The following is a 26153-nucleotide window of genomic DNA, read 5'->3' on the forward strand; positions in this document are numbered from 1 at the left end:
TTGAAGCCGGTTCCAGTACAATTTATATTATTATCACTCCCAACCCATAATCCCTCAGTGGCAGTTTTCAAATGTAGTTTAAAACATTCCAAATACAGTTTCGGTCATGGTGATAGGCCTAGATGTACATCCCCACCCCAAACTCCCATCCGCTTCCCAGGGATGATTAAATACTTTAAAAGTTTCCAACCACAATTCTGGTGTAAGCAAAATCCCCACTCTCTCCTGAAACCAAACTCCCAAACCCTATCTCCCAACCCCACTCTCCCACAATGTACGTTTTTTTCCTTGGAGGATTGGTGATGTAGTTGAACACAGTAACAGTAAACAACATGTGTATGTTCACACAGGTATGGATGTCTGTAATGAGGCAATCCAAGAGACCAACAAATAGCTGGATATGGTTAAAGTACTTTGCTAAATGTGTAATTGAATAGGTGTCATATTGTTTAATGAATGAAATATGTATAGCTATATCTATATTTCCCCAAACGCCTTGCTGAGGATAATTCAAATACTGTAAAACTTTTGTAGTATAATTTTACAATTCGATAGCCTACAACCCCGAGCCCTAGCAAAAATGACATCACAAACCACCACACAACCACCCCCCCCCCCCCACCCATTCCACAAAAACCCCAGGAGTCGGGGGAATTTTTTTAAATGTAGTTTAAAACCTTCCGGGTACAATTGCCATCATTTTGATACCCCATACGTATGGTTACGTGCAGACACAGACATTTTTATAACGAACAAACATCGAAAGTGGGGGTTTTGACCACATTTTGGTCCCTAACTTGGATCCTAGGTGGCGGATGATGTTGAAATATAGCTTAGAACATTCCCGGTACAATTGCGGTCATTTTGATACCCCATATGTAAGATTATGTGCAGTAACAAAATTTTGTATAACGAACAAACAGACAAACAGACAAACTCTCTCACTATAGATACTAACTCTTAACTCTTTTACAGTAATCCCTTAATATAAATACATTTCTTCTTCGTTTAATGTATAATTTGTCATCACTGATAGTTGTGATACTGTAATTGTTTTTCTTTTATACATCACATTTTGTTGGGAACGAGCCTCCATTTTAAAATAAAGATGTTATTATTATTAATATTATTAATATTATTATTAGAATAGGCGCATGTCAATATTTTTTCAATTATTATAATACATTTGATTTATAGAGGGGGTTTTCTAAAGGAGAACAGAATACAGTAGTATCAGATCAGATGTATATTTTTAGATCAAAAGAATGTATAGCGGTGTTATTCTTCCTGTTAACGCTTTGTCTGGAACTGTTTACTTTATTTATCGACAAAATCACATTTACCGGTCCATAGTTTAAACATGGAAATTGGTTAATTGACTCACGTGCCTTAAAAAAAATGAGTTGGTATTTGAATTGACGTTGATGGTGATTTGGTGTTTCTAAACAATGAAAAGTAGCCGGCCAATCACGGTGGTTTTAACAATGTTTACATAGGCAATGAGCTATGAAAAAGGTGTGGCCACCAGCATGATAATTGTATATAAACCTAAATTTCTCAGTACTTTCTTCACACTTTTTTACTTGTAAACCCGATTAAACAAATTGTCAAGAGTAGGTCTACCGTAGAACAATGTCTGAAACATTTCTTTTTACATCAGAATCAGTAGGAGAAGGCCATCCAGGTAAGTGTACTTTTTTTATATGACCCTTCATTTTAATCTGTCATACATAGTCAGAGATGTTTGCTTGGCAACAAAGTCACGGAAGTACGTCATTTCACGTGACTTATACCTTTACTCTTGCGATGGGGCACGTAGGTCATAATACTATGACGTTGGTCAGTAAATATCGTTTTATTAACTTATGTTTACCTGTCCTACATGTTATTACATATGTTGTTACGTCATGTTTTGTTTTCTAACAACAGTGCTCTATTTATTCAAACCAAAATTGGCCCTTTTAGGTTATCATAATTCAGGACTGTTAAATGATTTTCCTTTATACAGTTGTCACTTGATCAATTTTGAAAAATATTATGCAAAAGATAGAACACTTGTTTAATTGTATTTATTTTACAATTGATATGCCATGATTCCTTCTTCGCCTCCCCTATTTCAAAATCATAGATTCGCCATTGCTCTTTGATCATTAAAAAACAAAAACCCGTACTCAACCTTCTCCACCCGATCCTCTGCAAAACGTAATGTTAAATAGTAAAGTTAATATTGTGTTAAAAAAGTAAATTACCATACAATGTATTTTATAGCTTGTTAACATTATGTGAACAAAAAGTCATATATTTTATTACAGTCAATTAAATGCAACGATGTTGGTGTGTTTATGTCTCCTACTGTTAATCAATCAAACTAGTTTGACCAAAAAAATGTGTCAATTGAGCACATTACTTTTTTTTTTCACATAAAAATGTAATCAGGGAAGAGTGAAATGTCACGTTTGATTCAAGATTCAAGACATTTTATTGGTCAATTTTAAAATGACAATTTTGTTTTGCCTGACATAATTAAGACAATAAAACAACAAAGACAACATACTTCAAATTGCAAATGGCAATGTTAAAATACTATTAAAATTTAAAATAAAAATTACAACAAATATTTATCGACGAACGTTAAAATTCCCTGAATTAATAGTGTAGAGAGACATTAAGGCTTATATACCCATTTTCTATGTAAACTATCTCCCAAACCAATCTATCAACTAAGCTCGCCTTGCCAATATATGAACTTACAACAGTCCTTTGATCTTCTGATTGGCTGCGACAAATTCATACTAGTTGTGGTTACAGTACATTATTCTCCGGTTTCTGTTAAGAATTAGGAAGGAGAACTGACCGTGTCGCAAGATGAAACCATTGATCTAACAGAGCTCAGCATCATGTAGTTAGATTGCCTTGCTCAAACGTAGAAGTTGACAGCTTGTTTTTTTCCTTCTAGATAAACTATGTGATCAAGTAAGTGATGCTGTGCTAGATGCTCATCTTGCTCAGGATCCATATGCTAAGGTAGCATGTGGTAAGTGTAGAAAATACTCAAACTTTCCTAACGACCAGTTGAATGAACATAGGCTACGTATAACTATGTTTCTAACCACAAAGCTCATTGACATTTGATGATATTGTTATAGTATTGTAGTATGTAATATGTATTTCACTTAACCACAAATTCTTTTTGTAGATATATATATTAGAATATTTATAAAATAATAATACAATCATTGTATAAATTAAGCTTTAATGTGAAGATCCATAGAAATTATATTGAGAAGAAATAGTTAAGAAAAATAATGAAATTTAAAAACATGCAAAATAATAATATGATTGGTCAATTACACATCACGTTTCATTTAGAATTAGTCCTATCTAATAAAAAAGAGTGATATCTGATGGATGGTGATAATATACGGCGCTAATGCACGTTCAGCTTTATGTAAACATTTTGAGAAGTATTGTTACGCGACGTTGTTGACTGATTTTTATGCGCGCTGTTTATAACTGTTCTACTCCGCGTCTAAAGTTGGAGTATGGCCTTTTTTAATGTCTTAGCTTCCCGGCTTAGCATTCGTCAATGATTTACGATCTATACATGAAATAGAAGTAGGTGTGTTATAAAACAAATAATGAATGTTTTGTATATTCGTTGAATGGAAAGTAGATTTATCTAATTTCAACTCGGCTCGCACCTCGTTAAAAATAGAGAAGTCCATTTGTCCACTTATGAAATATTCTCACCATCCAAATCATAAACATTCATTATTTTGTATAACTAACACATTATACATGCATCGACAAAGAAAGTCTGTAGAAATTATGCTAAATATTATAATAGACAATAATAATAGTAGTATAATAGATACATGTGAAGATCATTTGCTGTTATAATTTAGCTCATAGACGACTAGGGTGATATTATAACTTGTTTATGTAGTTTTTAAAGTCTAGTTTGCCATACAATTTTGTTTTGTTTATCATTTATGATTAGAATCGGTCTCTAAGACCGGCCTGATCCTTGTAGCTGGAGAGATTACATCAAAGGCAAACGTTGATTATCAGAAAGTTATCAGGAATACCATCAAGAGAATTGGCTACGATGATTCCTCTAAAGGTAATTAACTCCATGAAAGAGAATTTTTGATTTGTGACGACTAAATTACGTCATGTCAATTAATTGTGCGCATGCGGATATATATTGGAACATGTGTCCTGGCTATTTACATCGACACCAAGTTGTTTAGGTTCAGACGACGACCGACGGCACATCAATTGGCTTGACCTACATCGGTCGTCGGTCGTCGCAAATCGAAAGTTAAATTAATTAATTTTATTACTTTTGCCACAAAACTGAAATATGTAATATGGCACACATGTTATATCGGTTATATTCCAAAATTATACCCATAGTTAAATGAAATACTTCTATTTTCTTTGACTACATGATCATAATATTTAGATAACTGAGTTTCCCTTTTGTATTGTTTATTTTGCAAATGTTTATAATACAAAGTCTTAGTGGATATGTACGTGAGTTTTTTGTTCAATAAAAAAACGTGGTATGAAAAAAGCACAATGTTTAGCTAGGTATAGTGTAAAGAGGGCCCCTAGATATCAGTTGACCTACGGGTTCAGCTGGAATGGTTGCCCTCTCTAATTTAATTTGAAATAAATATATGAATTCAACGAATATAAACATATTGTTGCCAACAATAAACTTTTATCCAATAAACATTATTGTATTTCTTTTGTTAGGTTTTGACAGCGAAACTTGCAATGTTCTTATCGCATTGGAAGAACAAGCTCCCGAGATTGCCGCTGCTGTCCACATCGACAAAAAGGAGGAAGACATAGGTGCTGGTGATCAGGTAGGCGTACTGCTGTAGAAAGGTAGCACACAATATGGCACAACCATGATTACAAGTTTGGGCTTCATGAAGTAACCAACCAACAAACATTTAAAAGCGATTGTAATAAAGTTTCGAAATGTACCATGTCATCAGCATTACTTATTAGAACGCTTCTCATTGGGTAACAAAAAACCTCCTACAGACTGTGTACAATCGTCGCCTGCAATACTTGATTTTACCCGCAGAAAGAGCGAAAGCACTAAACTTAGCCTAGCGTCGTCTTAGGCCAATTGTCTGTAGACAAACCATGACATTTCGGATTGAACAAGCAATGCAGCGTGACGGGAGGTCAAAATGCTCTCAAGAATTTAATTTCCTGCTACACAAATACTTTTACGTGGGAAATATGAGTAAAGTCAAATGTTTTGCCTTCTCTGACATTGTTCATTATTGAAAACACTGTATTTCACAATTAATTATGAGGTGGGAATCAAGCTCCCGATCATTAGCCTGGCGTTTGTTTTAGAAGTAAAATACAATTCAAATTCTTTATTGCAACAAAGTAAATATTGTTGAATTTACAATATTAAAATATCAATTAATAAATATTAACAGATACAAGTTCATTACAACATATAAAAATGAAATTAACATTTTTAAAGCATAAATTTAAAACAAGCTCTTTGAATCATATGTTTATACCTATATAATACTTATCTGTTGATTTAGATTAATTAAAAATTCTAGGCTCTCATACAGTATACCACCAGGAGTATACCACAAAATGACTTTTATTGTTGTTTTTGTTTAAATTAATATTACTGTTTAAATAATAGGGACTTATGTTCGGTTATGCCACCAATGAAACTGAAGAACTAATGCCATTGACAGTAGTTCTGGCTCATGGTCTGACAAAGAAGTTAGCTGAAGAAAGGAGAAAAGAAAACGGTAAAATGTCGTACCTCAGACCAGATTGCAAAAGCCAGGTATAATTTTGTTTTTGTATAATCACTTTTGTGAAATCCTGATTAGCTACAACAACTCTCATTTCCTCACTAAAGCTTTTTTCATAGGTCACTATAGAATACAAAATAGTTGATGGATGTTGTATTCCACTACGCGTACACACCGTACTCATCTCAACTCAGCATAGTGACAGCGTAGGTCAAGATCAAATAAAGAAGGACCTAGCAGAGATTGTAATTCCTGCTGTTATTCCAGCCAAGTACCGTGATAAGAAAACAATTTACCACTTCAATCCCTCTGGAAGTTTTGTTATCGGTGGTCCAAAGGTAATTATATGTTGTACAGTATGTGTAAACTGTTTTATGTTTTTCTGAACACCTTCAATTATTACTGTTATGTCGGTAAATCATTTTCTAACGGCATTATCTAAATTCATTGGTACTTTTACTTACACATTTCTGGCAACCGAAGGCATAGTGAACCAACTGAGTAGGGATACTTTATCTTATATATGCCTGCTATGCATTACGTCATTCAGAAATATTATTCAAGCGTAACGAATGTAGAGCCAACGTCACCACACAATAATTACAAAAGATTTTTTAATACGACTCGCTTTTGTATGCGACCAAAAGTGTTTATTTCTTTCTCCTAGATGGTTTGATGGCAACTAAGACTATTCACGAGTGAATTTAACGACAATTAATTCTGAGTCCAAATATTTACAAACCATTTATAATTGAGATTTATATAATTTATAGGGAGATGCAGGCCTAACTGGACGCAAGATCATAGTAGACACTTACGGTGGATGGGGAGCTCACGGTGGTGGTGCATTCTCAGGCAAAGATGTCACCAAGGTTGATCGTTCTGCTGCATATGCCGCACGATGGGTTGCTAAATCTTTAGTAGCTGGAAAAGTGTGCAAAAGAGCTCTTGTGCAGGTAATGTTTCCCAATCATCTTGTTGATCTTGTATTTTGCAATTTATAGATGGCATTTATACAAATTGAAACAAAATATATAAAAATATTAGATATATTTAGATATACAGAATATACAATATATCATTACAATTGAAAACAATTAAAAAACGTGTAATAACATCTCCTTTCAACCATTCGTTACAGCAGTAACACTTTTCCATAAGGGTGTGTTGAGATAATTTAAATTATCGGTTAATTTTCACGTCAATAAGATAATTATTACAAAATCTGCAGATATTACCGAAAAACAGTCACAACGCACCAATGTTTCGTTCAGGTCAAATGTTAAATTTATCGCATTTATTCAATATTTATTTGATTTGAATGAGATATTGGTTATTTTTTCTAAAGCGGATTCGGTTAAACCTCGTTTCCACGGGAATTTATCGGTTAATTATCGATTAATTTTTTGTTAATTATCGGTAGATGTTTGGCTGTGGAACAAAATTAGACAAATCTGTATAAAAGGGGTCATCCGATTACTGCTAGTTTAAGATGTTAATTAATTCCTAATCACAACTCAACAATCTGTCGTTCAGGTCAAATGTTAAAACTATCGCATTTATTCAATACTTATCTTCTTTGAATGTGATAATTATTGGTTATTTTGTTCTCTAAAACACTACAGACGAATTTTCTGATAAAAATGTTTGAATTCGTTTTATAGGTGGCATATGCCATTGGAATCGCTGAACCGCTATCTGTCACGGTATGGGACTACGAGACGTCTGGAAAAAGTAAAAAAGAACTGCTCAAGATTGTCAATGACAATTTTGACCTTCGACCTGGTGTGATAATCAGGTAAGTCAAATAAAGTAATATATTTTTTCACGTGACGTTCAGTTTTCGGTTCAATCCAAGAGTTTTTTTTTAATAGGTCGAACGCCAACCTATAATTTTGGGTCTTTGACTGTCTTATTCTGCGACTATTAATAGGAGAGCAGTTTTGTGACTGCACCTCTCGTCTAACCTTTGACATTTATAAAAGATGGAAGCAACGTGCTAATTGATTTTTTTTTGTTTAAATTAACTTTTTTTTTTTTTTTCGTTGAACAATCAAAAATTTATTTAAATTCATGAAAAGATTCTACCAATTTTTTTATTTGTATAATATTATCTCTTTAGGGAGCTGGATCTACGAAAGCCAATTTATGAAAAGACTGCGTCATTTGGCCATTTTGGAAGGTCTGAATTTACCTGGGAAAAACCAAAAAAACTGAAATTATAAATTTAATTCAGCTACATAGTAAAACAATATGTTTGTGCAGATGCAAATGTAAACAGAAAACAAGAGTGGTCAGGAAATAGCACATTTATGTTAGTACATATACTACCGTATAGATAAAACTAAATTTACTTTAATAATTTACAACAAAAGAAAAACAATATTTAGTAATAATATATTCAATAATAATAAAGATACTATAAATTATATAGTATTAATAAGACAAGTTAAAATTTCTATTTAATTGTTATTATATTTTTTTTATATTTTAAGTAATATATAAGTAATAGTAATAATAATAGATACTTTATTTTAAGCTTGTGTCACCATAAAGGTGTTCTTCTACAAGGCTGTGATCAACATACAGTAATAAATTACAAATTTAAAAATAACAAATGAGAGAACAAAATATATAAACGGAAACCTTAATTACATTACACCAATAATAAGTATTTTACATTTGTGGCATTTTGCATTGGTTTTTTTTAGAGTATTCCATAATCTAGCACCACGCTACTAGGCTAAAATATAAACAAAAAGTTAAATTAGGACCATAACTTCTTACTAACTTTATAATTAATTTTGACATTTTTAGCAACATGTTTTAAAGTTGAAAAAAAAACATAGACACATTAGCGCCCCTAACGGTTTATTATGACTGGATATAATAATTGTAGCCGTCTGTTTACAATTTTCTTAAAACAAATCAATATGACCAATGTATAAATGAGAAAAGAAAACTTAAGAAATGATTGTATTAATATATTATTTTGTTAATCGAATCACTTACAATTTCGACATAACTAATTAATAAAATAATAACCACAAATAAAATTATAATGGTTTTTTGAAAGTAAATAAATTGTTTTCAAACGTAAAAAGAAGTGTATCAACATTATATTTTAATTTTGTTATGTTTTCTCTTTTTTGATATAATTAAATAAAAATGAAAGTAGCCCTATGGTAATTTAGAAGGGCACAAAACAAAAGTACAGTGGTCTTAAGACGAAACCAACATGGTGGTTTTTCAAAATGTGTATTTCTTACAAATTGTTTTTATAGAAACTTGTCATGCATGTGAATCACATAATGTGATTTGCGCATGTTACCTCAATATAATAATTTTAGAGAGACAATATTTTGGCCATTTTCAGAAAAAAAAATTCCTGTAAAAATAGTACCCGTACAGAAATATTTCAGAAAATAGCCACATTTCGAACCTCATTATTTTTTTTACATAACTGGCTACTATATCGTAATTGACATGCGCATAATCACATAATGTCTTCTGCGCATGTTACCTCAACACATTTTAGTAGGCCTAAGCCATATTTTGGAAAATTCCTGTACTTTAGTTTTTGGAAAATGGTCAAATTTCGACCCTCAGTATGTTTTTACTTGATTGGCTACTATTCGCAGAATTACATAATGTGTTCTGCGCATGTTACCTAAGCATATTTAAAAAAGTATTTTTTTGCCATTTCCCGAAAAAGACCGTGTACTATAGTACATGGAATATTTCGAAAATTGGCAAAATTTCGACCCTCTTTTTTTTGGATATAATTCGTTACTATATAATCACATGCGCAGACTTACATAATGTGTTCTGCGCATGTTACCCATATTTTAGAAAGTATTTTTTTGCCATTTCCCGAAAAAGACCCTGTACTATAGTACATGGAATAATTCGAAAATTGGCAAAATGTCGACCCTCTTATTTTTTTGACATAAGTCGCTACTATATAATCACATGCGCAGACTTACATAATGTGTTCTGCGCATGTTACCTCAGCATATTTTAGAAAGAAAATTGTTTAGCCATTTCCGAAAAAGACACTGTAATATTATAGTACATGGAATATTTGAAAAATTGGCAAAATTTCGACCCTCTTATTTTGACAAAACTCGCTACTATATAATGACATGCGCAGAATCACATAATGTGTTCTGCGTATATATTTTTGAAAATAAAAATGTTGGCCATTATCCAACAAAAATCCTTGTACTTTAGTACAGGGAATTTTTCGAAAAATGGCCAAATTTCTACCCTCTTATATAACTGGTTACCTTAACATATTTTAGAAATTCATTATTTTGGCAATTTTCCGAAAAAAAATCCTCTACTATAGTAAATGGAAAATTATTTTAGAAAGTCAATTTTTTTGCCATTATCTGACAAAAATCCTTGTACTATTAGTACAGAAAATTTTCGAATAATTGGCTATAGACACATTTCATTAACGGGTTCCATGTAGTTGTGCAAGCATCACAACAACTTAAAACATTTAAAATCTGTTTTTCAAATGATATTTATGAAATATATTTCAAATGGCAAAAATCGCATGGTTTCCATATTTTTAAAGCAAATTAATTACACTTTGACCTAATATTTTTATTTTCCAAACGCTAGAGGACTTGGAACGTATTGAAGTATCTGTATATCTTTACCTATGTCTAAGCGACTTTTTGTTGCTTGCCGTTGTCGACTTTTCTCGACATCAGTATGATAAGGGGTTTTAAAATGGTCGACATTTTACTATAAGTGCTAGAGGTATAAACTCCCTTACTCAATAATTCGCAAAAGACAGCACTAACAATTTGTTTCCCCTAAAAAATACCTCTTGCACATAGGTTTTACCTCATCATCAGTAAGCTGTTATGTGTTTTATTGTTTTGAAAAGGCAAAGTGACTAACAACATTTTAAACCTACACTGTAAAAATAGTGTTTAGATCTTAAACACCTATTTTGTACCCACTTTTTCCACACGTTTAGCTTTTAGACACGAGTTACATGTTTAGCGTGTTTAAAAGCTAAACGTGTTTATAGCTACATGTTGTTTTCCTCCACTTGACTAATGTCAATATTATGTTCAATTACTCCACATGTTTAGCAGTCAAAATGTTTAGGTATGTGTTTAGCGTTGCGTGCATACGATTTTACTGTGGCAGAAAAAAGCTCCACACATGAGCTCCACACATGGCAAATTAAACACGTTTAAAACCTAAACTTGTCTTCATATTGCTCCACAATATTGCTTAACAATCAATACGTAACTGATGTGTTGAGTTGGATACAGACTACATGTTTAGAATGTGTTTAGAACCTAAACATGTTTCACTTCTAAACATGTTTAAGGCTAAATGTGTGGAAAAAGTGGGTTCAAAATACATATTTAAGATCTAAACACAATTTTAAAGTGTAATAAATGCAGTCAAGTGTAACACGATAACATCACAAAGTGTATTAGTAAAACGATCTATAGGCCTAATCACTATACAACATTATTTGTTTATAGTATACTTGTACCTTATCTAAGTGTGTGCATAGACATAGAGAAATATCAAGCAGTACAATAAAAACTTACCAAACGACTAAAAAAAGTAAACAAACAACATATTATATTACACAATAAGTCTACTTCGTCGGAGAACATTCAGTCTCCTACCTGCCCACTTCAAGCATCTAATCATGTCCTATTTGTACAGTCTAGAGCAGCAGCAGCAGGTGAGAGTATACTAAACATCTGAAGGCTATGCTTCAGTGAATTTAATACAACTAAAAGTATCGTTCACAGGCTTAGTACGGACTATTTGTACTTAAACTTAATATTTATTTATAATTTAACAGGATGTTTTAGTTAAAGCTACAGTAAACGAACATTACGTTAAAATACGTGCGCAATAATCGGTGTATGATATACTATGGTTTATTTATACAATAGTGCTTAAAGTTAACCAAGACTAAACTTATTGTTTACCGAATCAATACGGACTATTTGTAATAGTCATAGTCATAGTCATATATACTTTATTGTCCATTTAATAAACTTACTATTCAATTTATAGCTAAACACGATGTTTTAGTTGAAGGTAAGTAAACAAAAATTCACGTTAAAATGATATTTGAAATATGATATACCATTGTATAAAGTTTATGTAAAATAGTGGTAAAATGGTGGTCCATTAACTGAAATCTTATTTGAGAAATAATCAACAAAGAAATAAAGAATTTAACAAAATATCGTACTAATTGCCGAAAAAAAATTAATGCGAATAGAAAATTAACGTTGATGAAATTATTCGTAAATGTTTATGCTTAATCAGTCTATTATAGTGAACGTGAAAATGTTAATATATAAAAACAAATTGTGACAAGAATCTTGCTCACAAATCGTTTGTATAGTATCACCTATAATAAATGTGTAATCAATGTTTGGTGGCCGATTACTTAATAATAAAACGTACAGCAGAATCAATATGAAAGGTTGGTTGGGTTAACAACCTAAAAAGACACTATTACTAACATGTCATTTATTACTAAATCTTTATTTTTGATTATTTTATTTAATTATTTTATTGTTTCAAAACCCAACCAAACAGCAAAATAATTTGGTCTTCTTTTTAACTGTAGAGAAAACAATAATATGTCTTTTATTAAATATAAGGATACATTTTGTTTGGAGTCTTAATCACCAACTGCTACTGTTTCCCTGCAAACCTCTCTTTTAACTTTTCTGCCTGTGTTGCATCTATTTTGCTAAACAGAGGTGATGGCTGAAATAAAAAAAAATGTTTACTTTGATTCGGAACCTATTTTTGTTTGTAACTACTGTGAAGTAGCTTACGTCAGGGTATTGAGTAATTGGTCATATGTTGGTGCAGTACCCGCTGGCATTATTTTTTTCCTACGCAATTAAGGCAGAAGTCATGAATAATTCATTAGAATAAGTATGACATTATAGAGGCGCTATATAAGCGTTCAGAGAGATTTTAATAATTTGTGAAAAAACATGTTTTTGTTTAATAGTTGAGAGAGAATATTTAGAAGGTTAGGTTTAGTATATTTAGGAAGTATATATCAGTTGTGTTGCAATTCTTTATAATAGAAAATAATTAAGGTAATGAATTTTTCATGATTTTGCCTTAATTGCATAGGATAAAAATAATGCCAGCCTGAATGTACTTAATATAATAATAATAATAATATAAAATACAAATTACGTCAGAGAAGGGCAAAGAAATTATACATATACAACTTGTTTTAATCAATTTTTGTTTTCCAAATTATATTGTAATTTAATTGTTTTCATTATCTAGGTCAAGAAAACCAACAATTTTAGTAGTGGCATTTTATTTTCCAAAGTAATGTTTACATTTTAAGACTAGTGGCATACAAATAAAGTCTCTCTGTGAGGAGTAGAACAACGGACGATGGGATGGATATTTTGATGTTAGGGAGAAAAATATTGCACAACATTTAATCCATGTGGTAGACCTAGAGATAATCTAAATATAAATCAAAATCAAAAAAAAAAAAAATTTAGTAGTAGTAGTCAAAGGGACAATACATCTTTAAGCAAAAGACTAAATCAAAAAGTAAAGTAAGTTATAAAAAAAAATTCCAGGCTTTGGATAACACCAATCCTTCGCCAGCAAAAGTAAGAAAATAAGGCAGACAATAGCTGTGTATAATAGTATAAGTATGTAATCCAAAGGCAAATTACAGAAAAAATGACTTTGCTGTGGATATCAGTATACCACGTATATAAATATGACTGTTGAAAAAAGAGCCTACCTTTCCTATTTTATGTCCAGGTTGAAGGTAACACACAAACTTCTCACTGAGATAGTTCGAGAAGCTGGTTGCCGCCAACTGTTCCTGTATTGTCTGGCTTACACTTGGCATGTAAGGGTGCAACATAACAGATATCAGATAGCTAATGTTTGCAGCAATACCTGTAACAGTTCCAGCTTTCACTCTGAAATGCAAATTTTGAGATGATTAAAATTCATCATATATTTATAAGTTTGAAATTAAATGTCTTAATTTAAAACCTTTCTTACTTACCTATGTTCTGCTATTACCGGTATATGAAAAAAAACTGAATATTAATAATAAACAAAATATAATATATGAAACGTTTTAGTTAGCTTCACTTGCCTATCTTCTTCTTTCTTAGTTTTCATGAGATCCCAAGGCTTGTTAGCTTGGAGGTGATGGTTACCAATGCGAGAAATAGATAGGATCTGACGAAGTGCATCTCGGATCCTATAGGAAAACCAAACATTAAAACAGATTTAAAATGTAAAAGAGTTATCACCATTAATAGATATAACTGAATAAATGTATTTTATACTATAATTACTTTACAACTCAAAGGTACATCAGTGTACATCTAGACCCTATCAAACTAGTTTGACAAAGTATGATGTTCCCAACTATGGTAGTGATATGACGTCATCGTGTCCATGGGAACACTTATTTTTGTCACAGAAAGTTTGATATTGTAGACAGAGCTTTAGATTGTTTTTAGCAAGTTTACACATTTTTTCGAAGAAACAATATTTGAATAGCTTGAAGCCGCGGTATTTTAGATCTTTGCGCAGTCACTCCATGAATGGGTTTGTCACGACCACAACTACATGGTTGGTAATGACATCATCAACTGCAAATGACAGAGCTCATTATGCTTGTTTTTTATACTGAGCACATGGTTGACCACTGGCTGAGTCGTTCAGGTATGGGTTTACACCGGTAATATTTTTTCCAAAGACATTCTCTGAAAATCCGAGAGATGGCGTTTAAGGGAACATTATTATGAATATGCATAATGTTTCACCTGCTTTGCGTTGGCCCTCTGAATAAACTTTTTAATACGCTTTCCGTCGAGCCGTCTGTGAAGTCGAATGGATTAGATTATGGGCTTTGCATGTGGTTGTATGGGGTTCAAATCCCATGACTAACTTTTTTTACTTCATAGTCAGAGATTATTTAGACAGTTAGATTTAGTTATATTTAGGAAGTAGTTCGGCTATCTTTCACGTATCTTTCAGAGAAAGTCCTTCGGAAAAATATGTACGAACACCAGTAACGGTATAAAGATCTCTGTTCTGAAATATGGTATCTAATTAGCTGTACTTATTGAATGTACTTACTTGACTTTTTCTAGAAGCTCAATATAAATCTTAAGTTCCTGTGTGACCGAGACAATTACATTTTTATCCTCATCACTCAGAACCATATCTGGGACGACACTGTCAAAATTCTTTTCCAGAAATATTAGACCTCTGTGCATCGACAAAAAACAAACAGAGAATAAATTTTCCAAAAGAAGATTATTTTTTCACTTTAAGGAACTTTCCACCAAGGAGTGATTTTGAACCTTCTTGTGAATACCAAGTTTACAGCCGGCAGTTTAATTAGGCCATGGATTTTATGAGCAGTGACACACACTGTACAGTAACAAAAACCACAAAAAATAACAATACCATACTGTACCTGTTCACAAAGTTTCCGAGATTGTTTAGCAGTTCAGTGTTATTCTTCAGAACAAAATCTGTCCAGCTGAATGCACTATCTTGAGATTCTGGACGAATGTACAGAAGGTAAAAACGCCATATGGCTGGAGGAATGCCAGTGTTGCAAACATCGGAACCGAAAACACCGATGCCTCTGCTTTTCGAAAATTTGCCGTCTTCGTAATTCAGGTACTCTGGAAAACCAACAGAAAGGCTAAAGTACGTCTTTTTAAAATCTTTCATTCAATCTTTTATTTCGAAATCTCTGGTCCATAGAAAGTAAAATTACATATAAAAACTAATACTCATCTCAGGATGGAATTCTACCTGGAGAGCATCTTTGACTTACATAAGACGTTGCCTATAATCGTGGCATTCCACCTGGAGAGCATCTTTGACTTACATAAGACGTTGCCTATAATCGTGGCATTCCACCTGGAGAGCATCTTTGACTTACATAAGACGTTGCCTATAATCGTGGCATTCCACCTGGAGAGCATCTTTGACTTACATAAGACGTTGCCTATAATCGTGGCATTCCACCCGGAGAGCATCTTTGACTTACATAAGACGTTGCCTATAATCGTGGCATTCCACCTGGAGAGCATCTTTGACTTACATAAGACGTTGCCTATAATCGTGGCATTCCACCTGGAGAGCATCTTTGACTTACATAAGACGTTGCCTATAATCGTGGCATTCCACCTGGAGAGCATCTTTGACTTACATAAGACGTTGCCTATAATCGTGGCATTCCACCCGGAGAGCATCTTTGACTTACATAAGACGTTGCCTATAATCGTGGCATTCCACCCGGAGAGCATCTTTGACTTACATAAGACGTTGCCTATAATCGTGGCATTCCACCCGGAGAGCATCTTTGACTTACATAAGACGTTGCCTATAATCGTGGCATTCCACCCGGAGAGCATCTTTGACTTACATAAGACGTTGCCTATAATCGTGGCATTCCACCTGGAGAGCATCTTTGACTTACATAAGACGTTGCCTATAATCGTGGCATTCCACCTGGAGAGCATCTTTGACTTACATAAGACGTTGCCTATAATCGTGGCATTCCACCTGGAGAGCATCTTTGACTTACATAAGACGTTGCCTATAATCGTGGCATTCCACCTGGAGAGCATCTTTGACTTACATAAGACGTTGCCTATAATCGTGGCATTCCACCTGGAGAGCATCTTTGACTTACATAAGACGTTGCCTATAATCGTGGCATTCCACCTGGAGAGCATCTTTGACTTACATAAGACGTTGCCTATAATCGTGGCATTCCACCTGGAGAGCATCTTTGACTTACATAAGACGTTGCCTATAATCGTTGAGACTAAAACATTTTCAATTGAGTCTATATTATAGTTTTGTACAAAAAAATTCACAAAACATATGCGATCATTATTAATACCATTATTTCAGATTTCCTTTAACGATGTTGGACTTTAAGGAACTTTTTGTTAAAACTTATGCATTCAAGATCTTTCCATTCAACGTGACCATCTTGTGAACATTTTATTTTTTACGCAATTTGTGTCTTTCATTAATTGTGTACATACATTATATTTTGTTAAGAAGAAAATTGAAGAAGATAGACTGCGAATGCCTGAAGAAGCATTCATTTGAAATGGTGTTATTCATTTGTACACATTGTAGTCAACTTTACCTGTGGCAATCAGATTATTGACGAGTGTCCAGTCTTCATCAGTACCTAGTAGGGAGCATGGAAAAATGACACTGTGGAACGGGACATTATCTTTTGCCATGAAATTGTACAGTTCGACCTGAGAACAACATTATAATATAATATTTTACAAAGTTGAATCATCTACTGCTGCGACGTACGCCAAACAAAAAATGGTGTCTACGTCACCGTGCTTACATTTATGATGAATAAAATAAGTTATATATTTACAAGAGTACAGTCAAACTTATACAAAAAAAATAGAATAAAGACTATTTTATTATTTTTTAATTATCCACGCCATATCAAAATAATGCTATAAACATTTAAAATTATTTATTTAGCAAGATATAGTTACTGAAAATTACCTCTTTTGGATTTTTCCACCATTTCTCCCAATCATCGGTATAATTAGCTGTGATCGATGGATATCCAATAGGAGCATCAAACCAAACATAGAATACTTTATCCTTAAACCCTTCAAGAGGTACAGGAGTACCCCATTTCAGATCTCTGGTGATACACCGGGGCTTCAGTCCGTCACGAATCCAAGAGTTGGTGATTTGTTTAGCATTTTGGGTCCAGTCGCCTTCATTTATAGACTTGTCTAGGAACTTCTCCAGTGTTGGTTGAAGTTTTGGCAAGTCGAGAAACAGGTGTTTTGAGGAACTGATAACAGGAGAACTATTGCACACTTTACATCGTGGTTTCTATAAAATAAACAAATCTGCATTTCGAATTTAATGCTCAGTAAATTAATTTTTACTAAACACACTCGTTAAAAGGAAATACAGCCACATCCACAACACGTTGAAAGACCGGTTATCGTCAGATCAACGAAGTTGAGTAAGGTTGGGGCCGATTAGAGCTTCGGTGGGAGACTTGAAATATCGGGCGTTGTATAATAAATGAAGATGGGGTCCCATCGGGCATTTGAAACCAGCACTGCTGACTCGTATATCAGCCCTTGTATCTAGTATCTATCTCAGACATATTTGCTTATGCTGCATTTCGTCTGGTCAAGGCAGCAGGCACAGGATGAGAGAACCTTTTGATGAATGATAGGACCAATCAACTTTATACAGTCATTCGGGCGTAGTTTCATCCATGACTAATCTAACATTGTCGTTCGCGACAGACGTCGGTCAAAGGCAAATTCAAAAGTCCGGCCAGGGTCTAGTAAAAACAAGCACTTGAAATGCTGTTAAAATGGTTGGAAAAGTTTAAACTAAACATCTTTAGAAATGGCCTACAATAGCAAAGTCAGATTGTGGTTTGGTTTTTAATTTGATTCTTAAATTAAACATAATAATTCTTAGTTTTGTTTATAATTTATATTAATATTTCCTCACCTTTAGTTCAGTGGCATTGATTAGTTTTCCGCATTTGTCGCATTGGTCTCCACGTGCATCTTCATAGTTGCACAATGGACAAGTGCCCTCTACGAACCTGTCTGCTAGGTATCGGTTGCATGTTTCACACAGAAGCTGTTCAACCGTATCTTCTAGCAGAAAATTGCGCTTGTGAAGACGCCAAAATATGTCTTGCGCAATTCTAGAATATACGGTATGTTAACAAAAAACATTTTAAAATTAAGTAATAATTTTAAAACTATCTTAACTGTTCTGTAATAATCACATGACATTTGCTCAGCTTGTATTAATTAGTATTAATATTATTTTAAATGATTAACATTTCGTTAAGTTTTGCGCTAGAGAATCTGTTTCATTAAAATGTATTATTCATGACCTTTGACTTTTGATCACACTTACTCAGTTTGTTTTTCTGTAGTGGTTCTTCCAAAGTAGTCAAATCCAATATTAAACCATTGATACACATCACGGTGTAACTTAAAGTACTTGTCGCAAATCTGTTGCGGTGTAAGTTTCTCTTCCAATGCTTTTGTTTCTGTTGCCGTGCCATACTCATCAGTACCACATATGTACAATGTATTGTAGCCACGAAGTCTGCAGAATCTAATTCGAAAATATGAAGTAGTAGTTTTTAAACGTTATGCTCCACCACGTGAGAATAACACTAAAGAAAATAGTAAGGACTAAAAAATATTACCTTGCATAAACGTCTGCACTCAAAACACAACCGATAATGTTACCAAGATGAGGTACGTTGTTTACGTATGGTAGGGCGCTGGTGATGAGCACGTTACGCTGGTCTTTCCCGGGCAAGCTAAAAAGAAAATGCATATGAATATGATATCAACAATACAAGTTATTAAATCACCATTCAGAAATATATGTAAAGGGTCTTTCACACCTGTTCCGGCACGGTTCTTGTCCGGCGAATCGAACGCCAATGTTTTACTTTCACGACGCTCCACGTGGCTCTATGCTCTAATCAATAATATGCGCGTTGAGCCGCGTAAAAACGAAACATTGACGTTGTTCGATTGGATTTGCCAGCGCCGGACCGGAACCGTACAGGAACAGGTGCGAAAGATCCTTAACAGATTTCGACGAGAAGCAACATTTTGAGATTTTAAAAACTAAATCTATATCTGTCTACAAGAATTTAGGTCTATGTTGCAGTTCTAAAAGTTGCAAAACAATATTAATAACTCTTCTCATAGTATTTATTTAAATGCTTGGCCAAAGCAATTTTTTTAATTAAAAAAATAATAAATGCATTCAAAGGAAAAGAATTTCGAATTTGAGATAACACGTAGGATTTATTTTATTACGGAGTTGAGCATACGTTGATGTTGGCAACATTTAGGTGAAAGGTAATCGTGAAAAAAATTACTTCGATTCTAATTAAGCTGAAAGATCTTTGAAAAGGAAGTAGTAAATGTAGAACTGTACATAACTAAATCCAAAGCTCTTTAAAAGCACCGATGCTCCATTTTTAAAAGGATGACATCACACCTTTTAGCCAAGGCTATAGACTAGATTATGATACCTACGTTGGCTTTTCTCTCACAGGATCTTTGGGCAGTTTATCTTCACCATGAAACCAATCATCAATAATCGAATCTTTTTCACCAGTCTGAAAAAAAATCATTAAAAAATAACATGTACTTATAGCTCCAAGTGTACACTGTTTTAAAACATTGTTAAAAAAAAAAGTTTTCTTTTCTCTAAGGAATAATTTAGATGTTCTATTTGTCTTTGTATTCTGCTCTAATTGCTCTAACTTTTTTTTGGAAAAGCCCTTTAACATTAAAAACATCGTCACGGAAAAGAAAGTTTATATCGCTGACAGAAGCAATACAGAATTCATTATCAGAAATAATATCTCCAGTCTTTTCCTAGAATTTCTTAAACATTTTGAAATTTCTTTTCTTTTATATCAAACTTCAGTGTTTATTCCAAAGTTAGTAAAGTTAGTTTTGCGGTAGATTAGTGTTTTCAAAAGCAAATACAGCATGATTGAGGTTGTCCCGACGTTTGCGTTTTAATGCTATAACCGATTGTATCCATCCATTAATTATAACTTCAGACTAACTAAACATGATAGCGTTTACATTGACTGTCAACTTAACATACCAAAGTTTGAGCTTGAAGAGACTGTATGCACGCTGACACACCTTTGTTTCCGGTTATCTTAGCAACAGCAGACTGGAATGCAGAATTCTGGGATAGCTTATCAAACCAGGCAGCCAAGTTGGAATAGACAGATTTAATAGTGGAATTTTCAGCAATAACTGGATACAGCGCCGACCAGATGACAATATCTGCTGCTGTTAGATCAGACTGAAAAGACATTTGAATTTAGATTCAAATTATAAGAAACGCCATTTGATTGGTCAAAGTGAGAATCTAACAAAACATTTTTCCACACGACACTAGTGACTTTCAGTGCAATATACACATTGTTATTATTTTATTATAATAATAAATATATGTTCTTTAAAAAAATATTTATAAGCTTACGTGTTGATAATTCAGCACATAGGCCTAATCAATAACAATCACAAATCGATTGTTTACGGACAGATAACCAACTTACACCAACAAGGAAATGTTTCCCTTTCAATGCATGGTCGAGTTTGTCAAAGTAAGGTTTTAATGAGTCTGGATTTGTCTTGCTTCTAGATGTAGAGATTGCAAGATGAGGACTTACAACAAGCTATAGGAAAGATAATTAAACATAAAAACATAAAATTGTAAAAACAATGTTGAAAGTAATAATAATAATCCGTTGCAAAGCAAATATTACTACTACGGCCAGCCAAGAATTCAAAGAAATCTAGGATTTCCTTTTTTTCATTTTAATTGGGCAATTTGAATGAAAACAATGGAATAATGTCTTTTAATATTTTTACTTTTTGTAGGTAAGCTTTGTAGAAAACATGAATTATTATAGTTATATTCAGCCACTGTCACACACAGCCACTGTGCAATAAGGACTGGGCCGTTTTAGAGGTGTTGGTCCCGATCCTTCACTAACAGAGTTAGGGAGAAGTTGAATAAATAAATAAGTATGCATTAGATGTGAAGTAAAAATTAACTTGACTGCAATAAAGCGAACGAGTGATTTTCTGTTGTCCTCTATATTTCATATTTCTTTAAAAGAATCAATTTATTGTGAAACAATTCTTAGGCAACATAAGGATTCTTGTTTTAGGGTTTATTGGTTAATTCATTTTGATACCTGTAATTGAGTTGACTCCCAATCCAGCCACTCTGTGACTTGCGCGTCATCTGTATCCTTTCCCGAGTTGGCAAGAAGATACCTGGAAAGACAACATTAGGGAGATTTAAAATGACCTTAGACATAGCTAGGCCAGGTCAATCGATGTATCTAGAAACAATAAAAACTGAGATGGGGAGCGAGGACACATGCCCCAATATCTGCGCATGCGCACAATGAATTAATGATTATGACATTGTTTGGTCGTCAGTCTTCGATCGTCGCAAATCGAAAACAACGAAATGTTTGGTTATCATTAGGAAGAGAATACTTCAAACTGTATGAAGAAAGTGTTGCCATTATCATTAGTTCACTGGTTGATTAATTAAATATATTGAATTATGTAATGGTATTTGACCGTATTCAACAATATGTTATTAAACATGTTTCTAATTTTAAACAAATATTTACCTGCAGATTTCATTTGATGAGAAGATAAAATCACCATTTGATAATTGCAGGAGAGGGAGCTTCTTACTCTTCAGAAATGGAGCAACTTGATCTGTGTGCGCAGACAAAAGGTCAAGTGTTAAAGTTTAGGGTAGAGCTAGCTGGGGTCAAATGTCATGTATACACATATTTTTAAAGTTGATATTGATCAATAAACATGTGATGAAGCTACAGTAGTTCATTTTTTAAAGAGGACATTGGGGAACGGTAGAGCAAGCCAAATGACATGCATCCATACGAATATATTACTGTTGAGGTCATGCTTATGTGAAGTTATACGCCCGTATTCTTAAACCGGACTTTAGTCGTAGTTCGAAGTTCGACTTGGAAAAGTTGTAGTTCGAGCTATTACTTCAAATTCGATTCAAAAACGAAGTAGTCGAAGTTTGCAGTTCGACTTAATGAAGTCGAGCTTTTAGTCGAGTTGCACACGTCTGGGTAACAAAGGCTATACATTGGCCAATGACAAGAGAGTATTTGAGGAGCAGACAAAATTTTGCGCATTGATATCACTTTCCATTTCTTACATCACTTTTTACGCATCAAGACTATATACATGAAAAATAATTTTAATCGTTAATTATTAGAACAATATCTGTATTAATTTAACAGTGAAGTATATTTGATTAACAACAAATAAAATCTTAAAAATATATTTAGGAACCATGGCGGTACGGTAACTTTTATATTTTCTAGGCCCCAACAAAGTATGATCGCCACGAACCACGCACTTCATAGCGTGACAAGAAAGCGCTAGGCCCCCTAAACATTCCATCGCGTGGTGAATTGCCGCATCTCCCATTGTCGCTATGGCGTGACGTAGCTCAAGTCGGACTTGCGCGAAGAAAATAATGTAATTTGTATACAGTTGTAAATAAAGATGATTTTCATTATTATAATTTATACCAATGTATATTTAATTAAGCTAATATAAATATAGATATTTCATTCTTCAATATCTGGCCAATATAACAACTCTATGACTGTTACGTTTTTTTATAAACATCGTTTAAAAACCATTTAGTCGACCATTTAGTCTGCCCCCTCTAGGACTAAAAAATCGATCAAAATCCGTCTCGATTTAGTCGAGGTTGGCCTGATTTAGTCGGTAATTTAGTTGAAGTTCGGTTTATGAATTAAAATGACGTCATTTTTTTAGTTTTAGCTCGAACTACGACTAAAGTCCGGTTTAAGAATACGGGCGTTAGTTACTTATTCGGCGTAGAAAAGTAAAGCAAAGTCACTGAACTATAGTGGGGCACGATACAGCAAGGGTCATCCAACCATATTGTTTGTGAAGCGCTATAAACGTAATATTCACGTAGTATTAACGGAAATATTTTGAAAATAATGTTGTAATAGTTGATAGAACACTTAGGTCAAGAATAATCTATACTGAAATAATTCAAAACGTATAGTACTAGTATACTTATTCGCTGTAGTGAGCGTAACTGCAAAAAAAAATCATCTATCCGTATAGGTCAGTAAAAGCTTGTTACATAATTAATTGTCTTTTTGAAATCAAATTTTCGTTTTTCATGAAGGTGAAAAATAAACGTTGAAACTTACCAACGTTTCGTGCGTTCCGTTAGCATCGCACTTTCTCAAGGTAGTGGTGTCTTGGTTTGGTTTGCTTGGTTTGCCGACACTGATCATGGCATAGTGTCGGCAAACCAAGCTGACACCACTACCTTGAGAAAGTGCGATGCTAACGCACGAAACGTTGGTAAGTTTCAACGTTTATTTTTCACCTTCATGAAAAACGAAAATTTGATTTCAAAAATATTTTGGGAAGGAGATGAATGTTTTCAATTTTAATTAATTGTCATTGTGTTAATAAACCAGTGTATACGTATAATAATTATTATAAATTGAATTTTGGTCGGAAGAAGTAGACTCCATGTGTAGCCTACATAACAACAGCTTTATTGAATTTGAATCAAGCGAATGGACTTATCGTTACAAATCATTTTTAGCACCCATGTCGTGTCATACTTGAATGTAAATGGAAGGTGGGAATTACCAGTTTTAAAAATAATCAAACGCTGGTGGCGCTACGTAAAAAGAAACAATAAACTAGAAACCTTGTGGTATGTCTGTATGTTCACACTTTTACAAACAACATTAAAAACTTAGAGTTTTAATTCGTCATTTGACGAATTATACTTATGTGATCTTGAGAAATATATGAACTCAGCTTGATGGATGTAGGATTTGTATAAAGCCACGATCAAATAAAGTAAGTAGTGTACATGGTGTTTCTTAAACGTCTTTTTTAAGGTTTCATTTGTATTGTGAATAAGATAGAGAGAGATTAGAGAGATCATACGCTTGTCTAAAGGGCCACTTTAGGAACCTCAGTTCTGCATTATTTCTACAGAATTTTCTCGGAAAATGCTCAATTTCGACCAATAGGATGTTATGATATATGATGACGTCATTATTAAGCTTGGCTCACATTTTACCGAACGCAAGGACTTGATTTGACCAATCGTATTTTTTTTTAAGTATGGGGAAATTTAATATGTTAATAAATGATTATTTTGGTAATTTTTATTCAGTATGTTCTCTAAAGCATGTTTTCTACTATGCGAGTCTATTCACGTAAATCGAAAGCATCCCATTATACGCATGCGTATTATTATACCTGACTATAGTTCAAATAGTTTCTACTTTTCGAAGCGATAAAATTCACAACCAATCGGAGTTCAGGAAACGATCGTGAGCATTCATGCAAATCAAACATCTCAACATACACGAGATCAAACATCGCAGCTATTCATTCTTTAGTAATAAAATTGTATTAGCATAACTGTGTTTCTCAGTGAAAAAAATATATGAGGAAAAGGGGCGCGCTAACTGATCGCCAACCAAAATGGAAACAGAAAATATTAGTTAGAATCTAAACTAAATAATAGAAATAGTATACTGAACAGGTTAATAAAAAGATAAACTGTAAGCAAAGGCCAATTTACACAGAGGAGCGGTAACGGTAAGCGGAAAACCGCGTACAGGGGCTTGCTTGCACATTATCTTTCGTTTCTGCTTAACCGCCCGTCCGCGACTCCGCGTTTTGTGTAAAGGGTGATACAATTAAAATAGATTACACATTTGTTTTTGACTTTCATTTACCGCTCGTCTGATGTGTAAATTGCCTTTAAGCCTAACAAAATAAAATACCTTGATTACTTAGGTCGTGATTGACATTTGCATTAATTGCATTAATTTAAAAAAATTACTTTAATGATGACTAATTTTGTCTATAAAGAATAATAAAAAAATGGTACTAGTTCTAAAAATTCTATTTTTTCCACCTCCTTTAAACATACACACTGTACAGTGTGTATACATTTATGTGTTACGTACTGTACGTACGCCGAGTTACGTCATTGTTTACGTTGACAATTGTGGCCTATATAGCCTAGATAGTAAGCAAGTAAGCAACTTACCAGAAGACTTTACAGTTTTCCAATTTACATGCAATTTTGATTCACCTACATGAAAGGCAACCGCAGCTTTTAAAGCCAAATGATTGCCTTCGTCATAGAAGATATTCATTCTTGATGTTTTCAAACGTTGTTTTTGATGGCGAGCAAAACGATGAATTTAAAACGCAGCCACGAATGCTTGCCATATATACCACCGTAGCCGGTTATAAGTCTATACGCCATCAGTGTGTGAACGCCCACAATTACCAACTCTTGCATCAGCCACCGCGATAACAATTAACACTACGATTCATTTTCAGCCTAAACATTTGTTTTTTATCTTCAGATTAAAAATTAATAGCATAGTGTATAAAAACAAGAATCTAGCTGTAAGTAAGAAACAATAGTTGACCAACTTAATCCGAATCACTTAACTTAAGCAGGTCATATTTTATAATAATTCATATACTGTATGTATATATAATTCATAATATGAAAAAACACATGAAATTAAATATGAAATATTATAAGAAGAAAACAATGTTATTTAAAAAGTATAGTTTTATTTAATAGACTAAAATTAGTTATACG

At 33.4% G+C, this 26153-nt stretch overlaps 2 protein-coding genes across 2 annotated transcripts; one reads left to right on the forward strand and one right to left on the reverse strand.

Moving 5' to 3' along the window:
• The first annotated feature begins 1632 nt into the window (after window positions 1-1632).
• Window positions 1633-8203, forward strand: LOC140058484 (S-adenosylmethionine synthase-like). The gene is made up of 9 exons (XM_072104108.1): window positions 1633-1684; window positions 2957-3034; window positions 4001-4123; window positions 4765-4877; window positions 5696-5845; window positions 5933-6151; window positions 6587-6769; window positions 7478-7611; window positions 7936-8203. Exons 1-9 carry the CDS (start codon window positions 1633-1635, stop codon window positions 8036-8038), a joined length of 1155 nt encoding a protein of 384 aa, XP_071960209.1. The 3' UTR covers window positions 8039-8203.
• A 2168-nt stretch (window positions 8204-10371) lies between these two features.
• Window positions 10372-25815, reverse strand: LOC140058932 (methionine--tRNA ligase, cytoplasmic-like). Its single transcript, XM_072104725.1, has 16 exons — window positions 25584-25815; window positions 22096-22186; window positions 21646-21727; window positions 21001-21120; window positions 20538-20744; window positions 19955-20037; window positions 19105-19221; window positions 18807-19010; window positions 18387-18588; window positions 17403-17744; window positions 17017-17134; window positions 15316-15529; window positions 14973-15104; window positions 13978-14085; window positions 13612-13795; window positions 10372-12590 (listed from the first exon to the last, which is right to left on the reverse strand). The coding sequence occupies exons 1-16, from the start codon at window positions 25690-25692 to the stop codon at window positions 12516-12518; spliced, it is 2388 nt and encodes a 795-aa protein (XP_071960826.1). The 5' UTR covers window positions 25693-25815; the 3' UTR covers window positions 10372-12515.
• Window positions 25816-26153: the final 338 nt, after the last annotated feature.

Source organism: Antedon mediterranea, chromosome 9, assembly GCF_964355755.1.
Source record: "Antedon mediterranea chromosome 9, ecAntMedi1.1, whole genome shotgun sequence".
In the NCBI taxonomy this organism is placed as follows: domain Eukaryota; kingdom Metazoa; phylum Echinodermata; class Crinoidea; order Comatulida; family Antedonidae; genus Antedon; species Antedon mediterranea.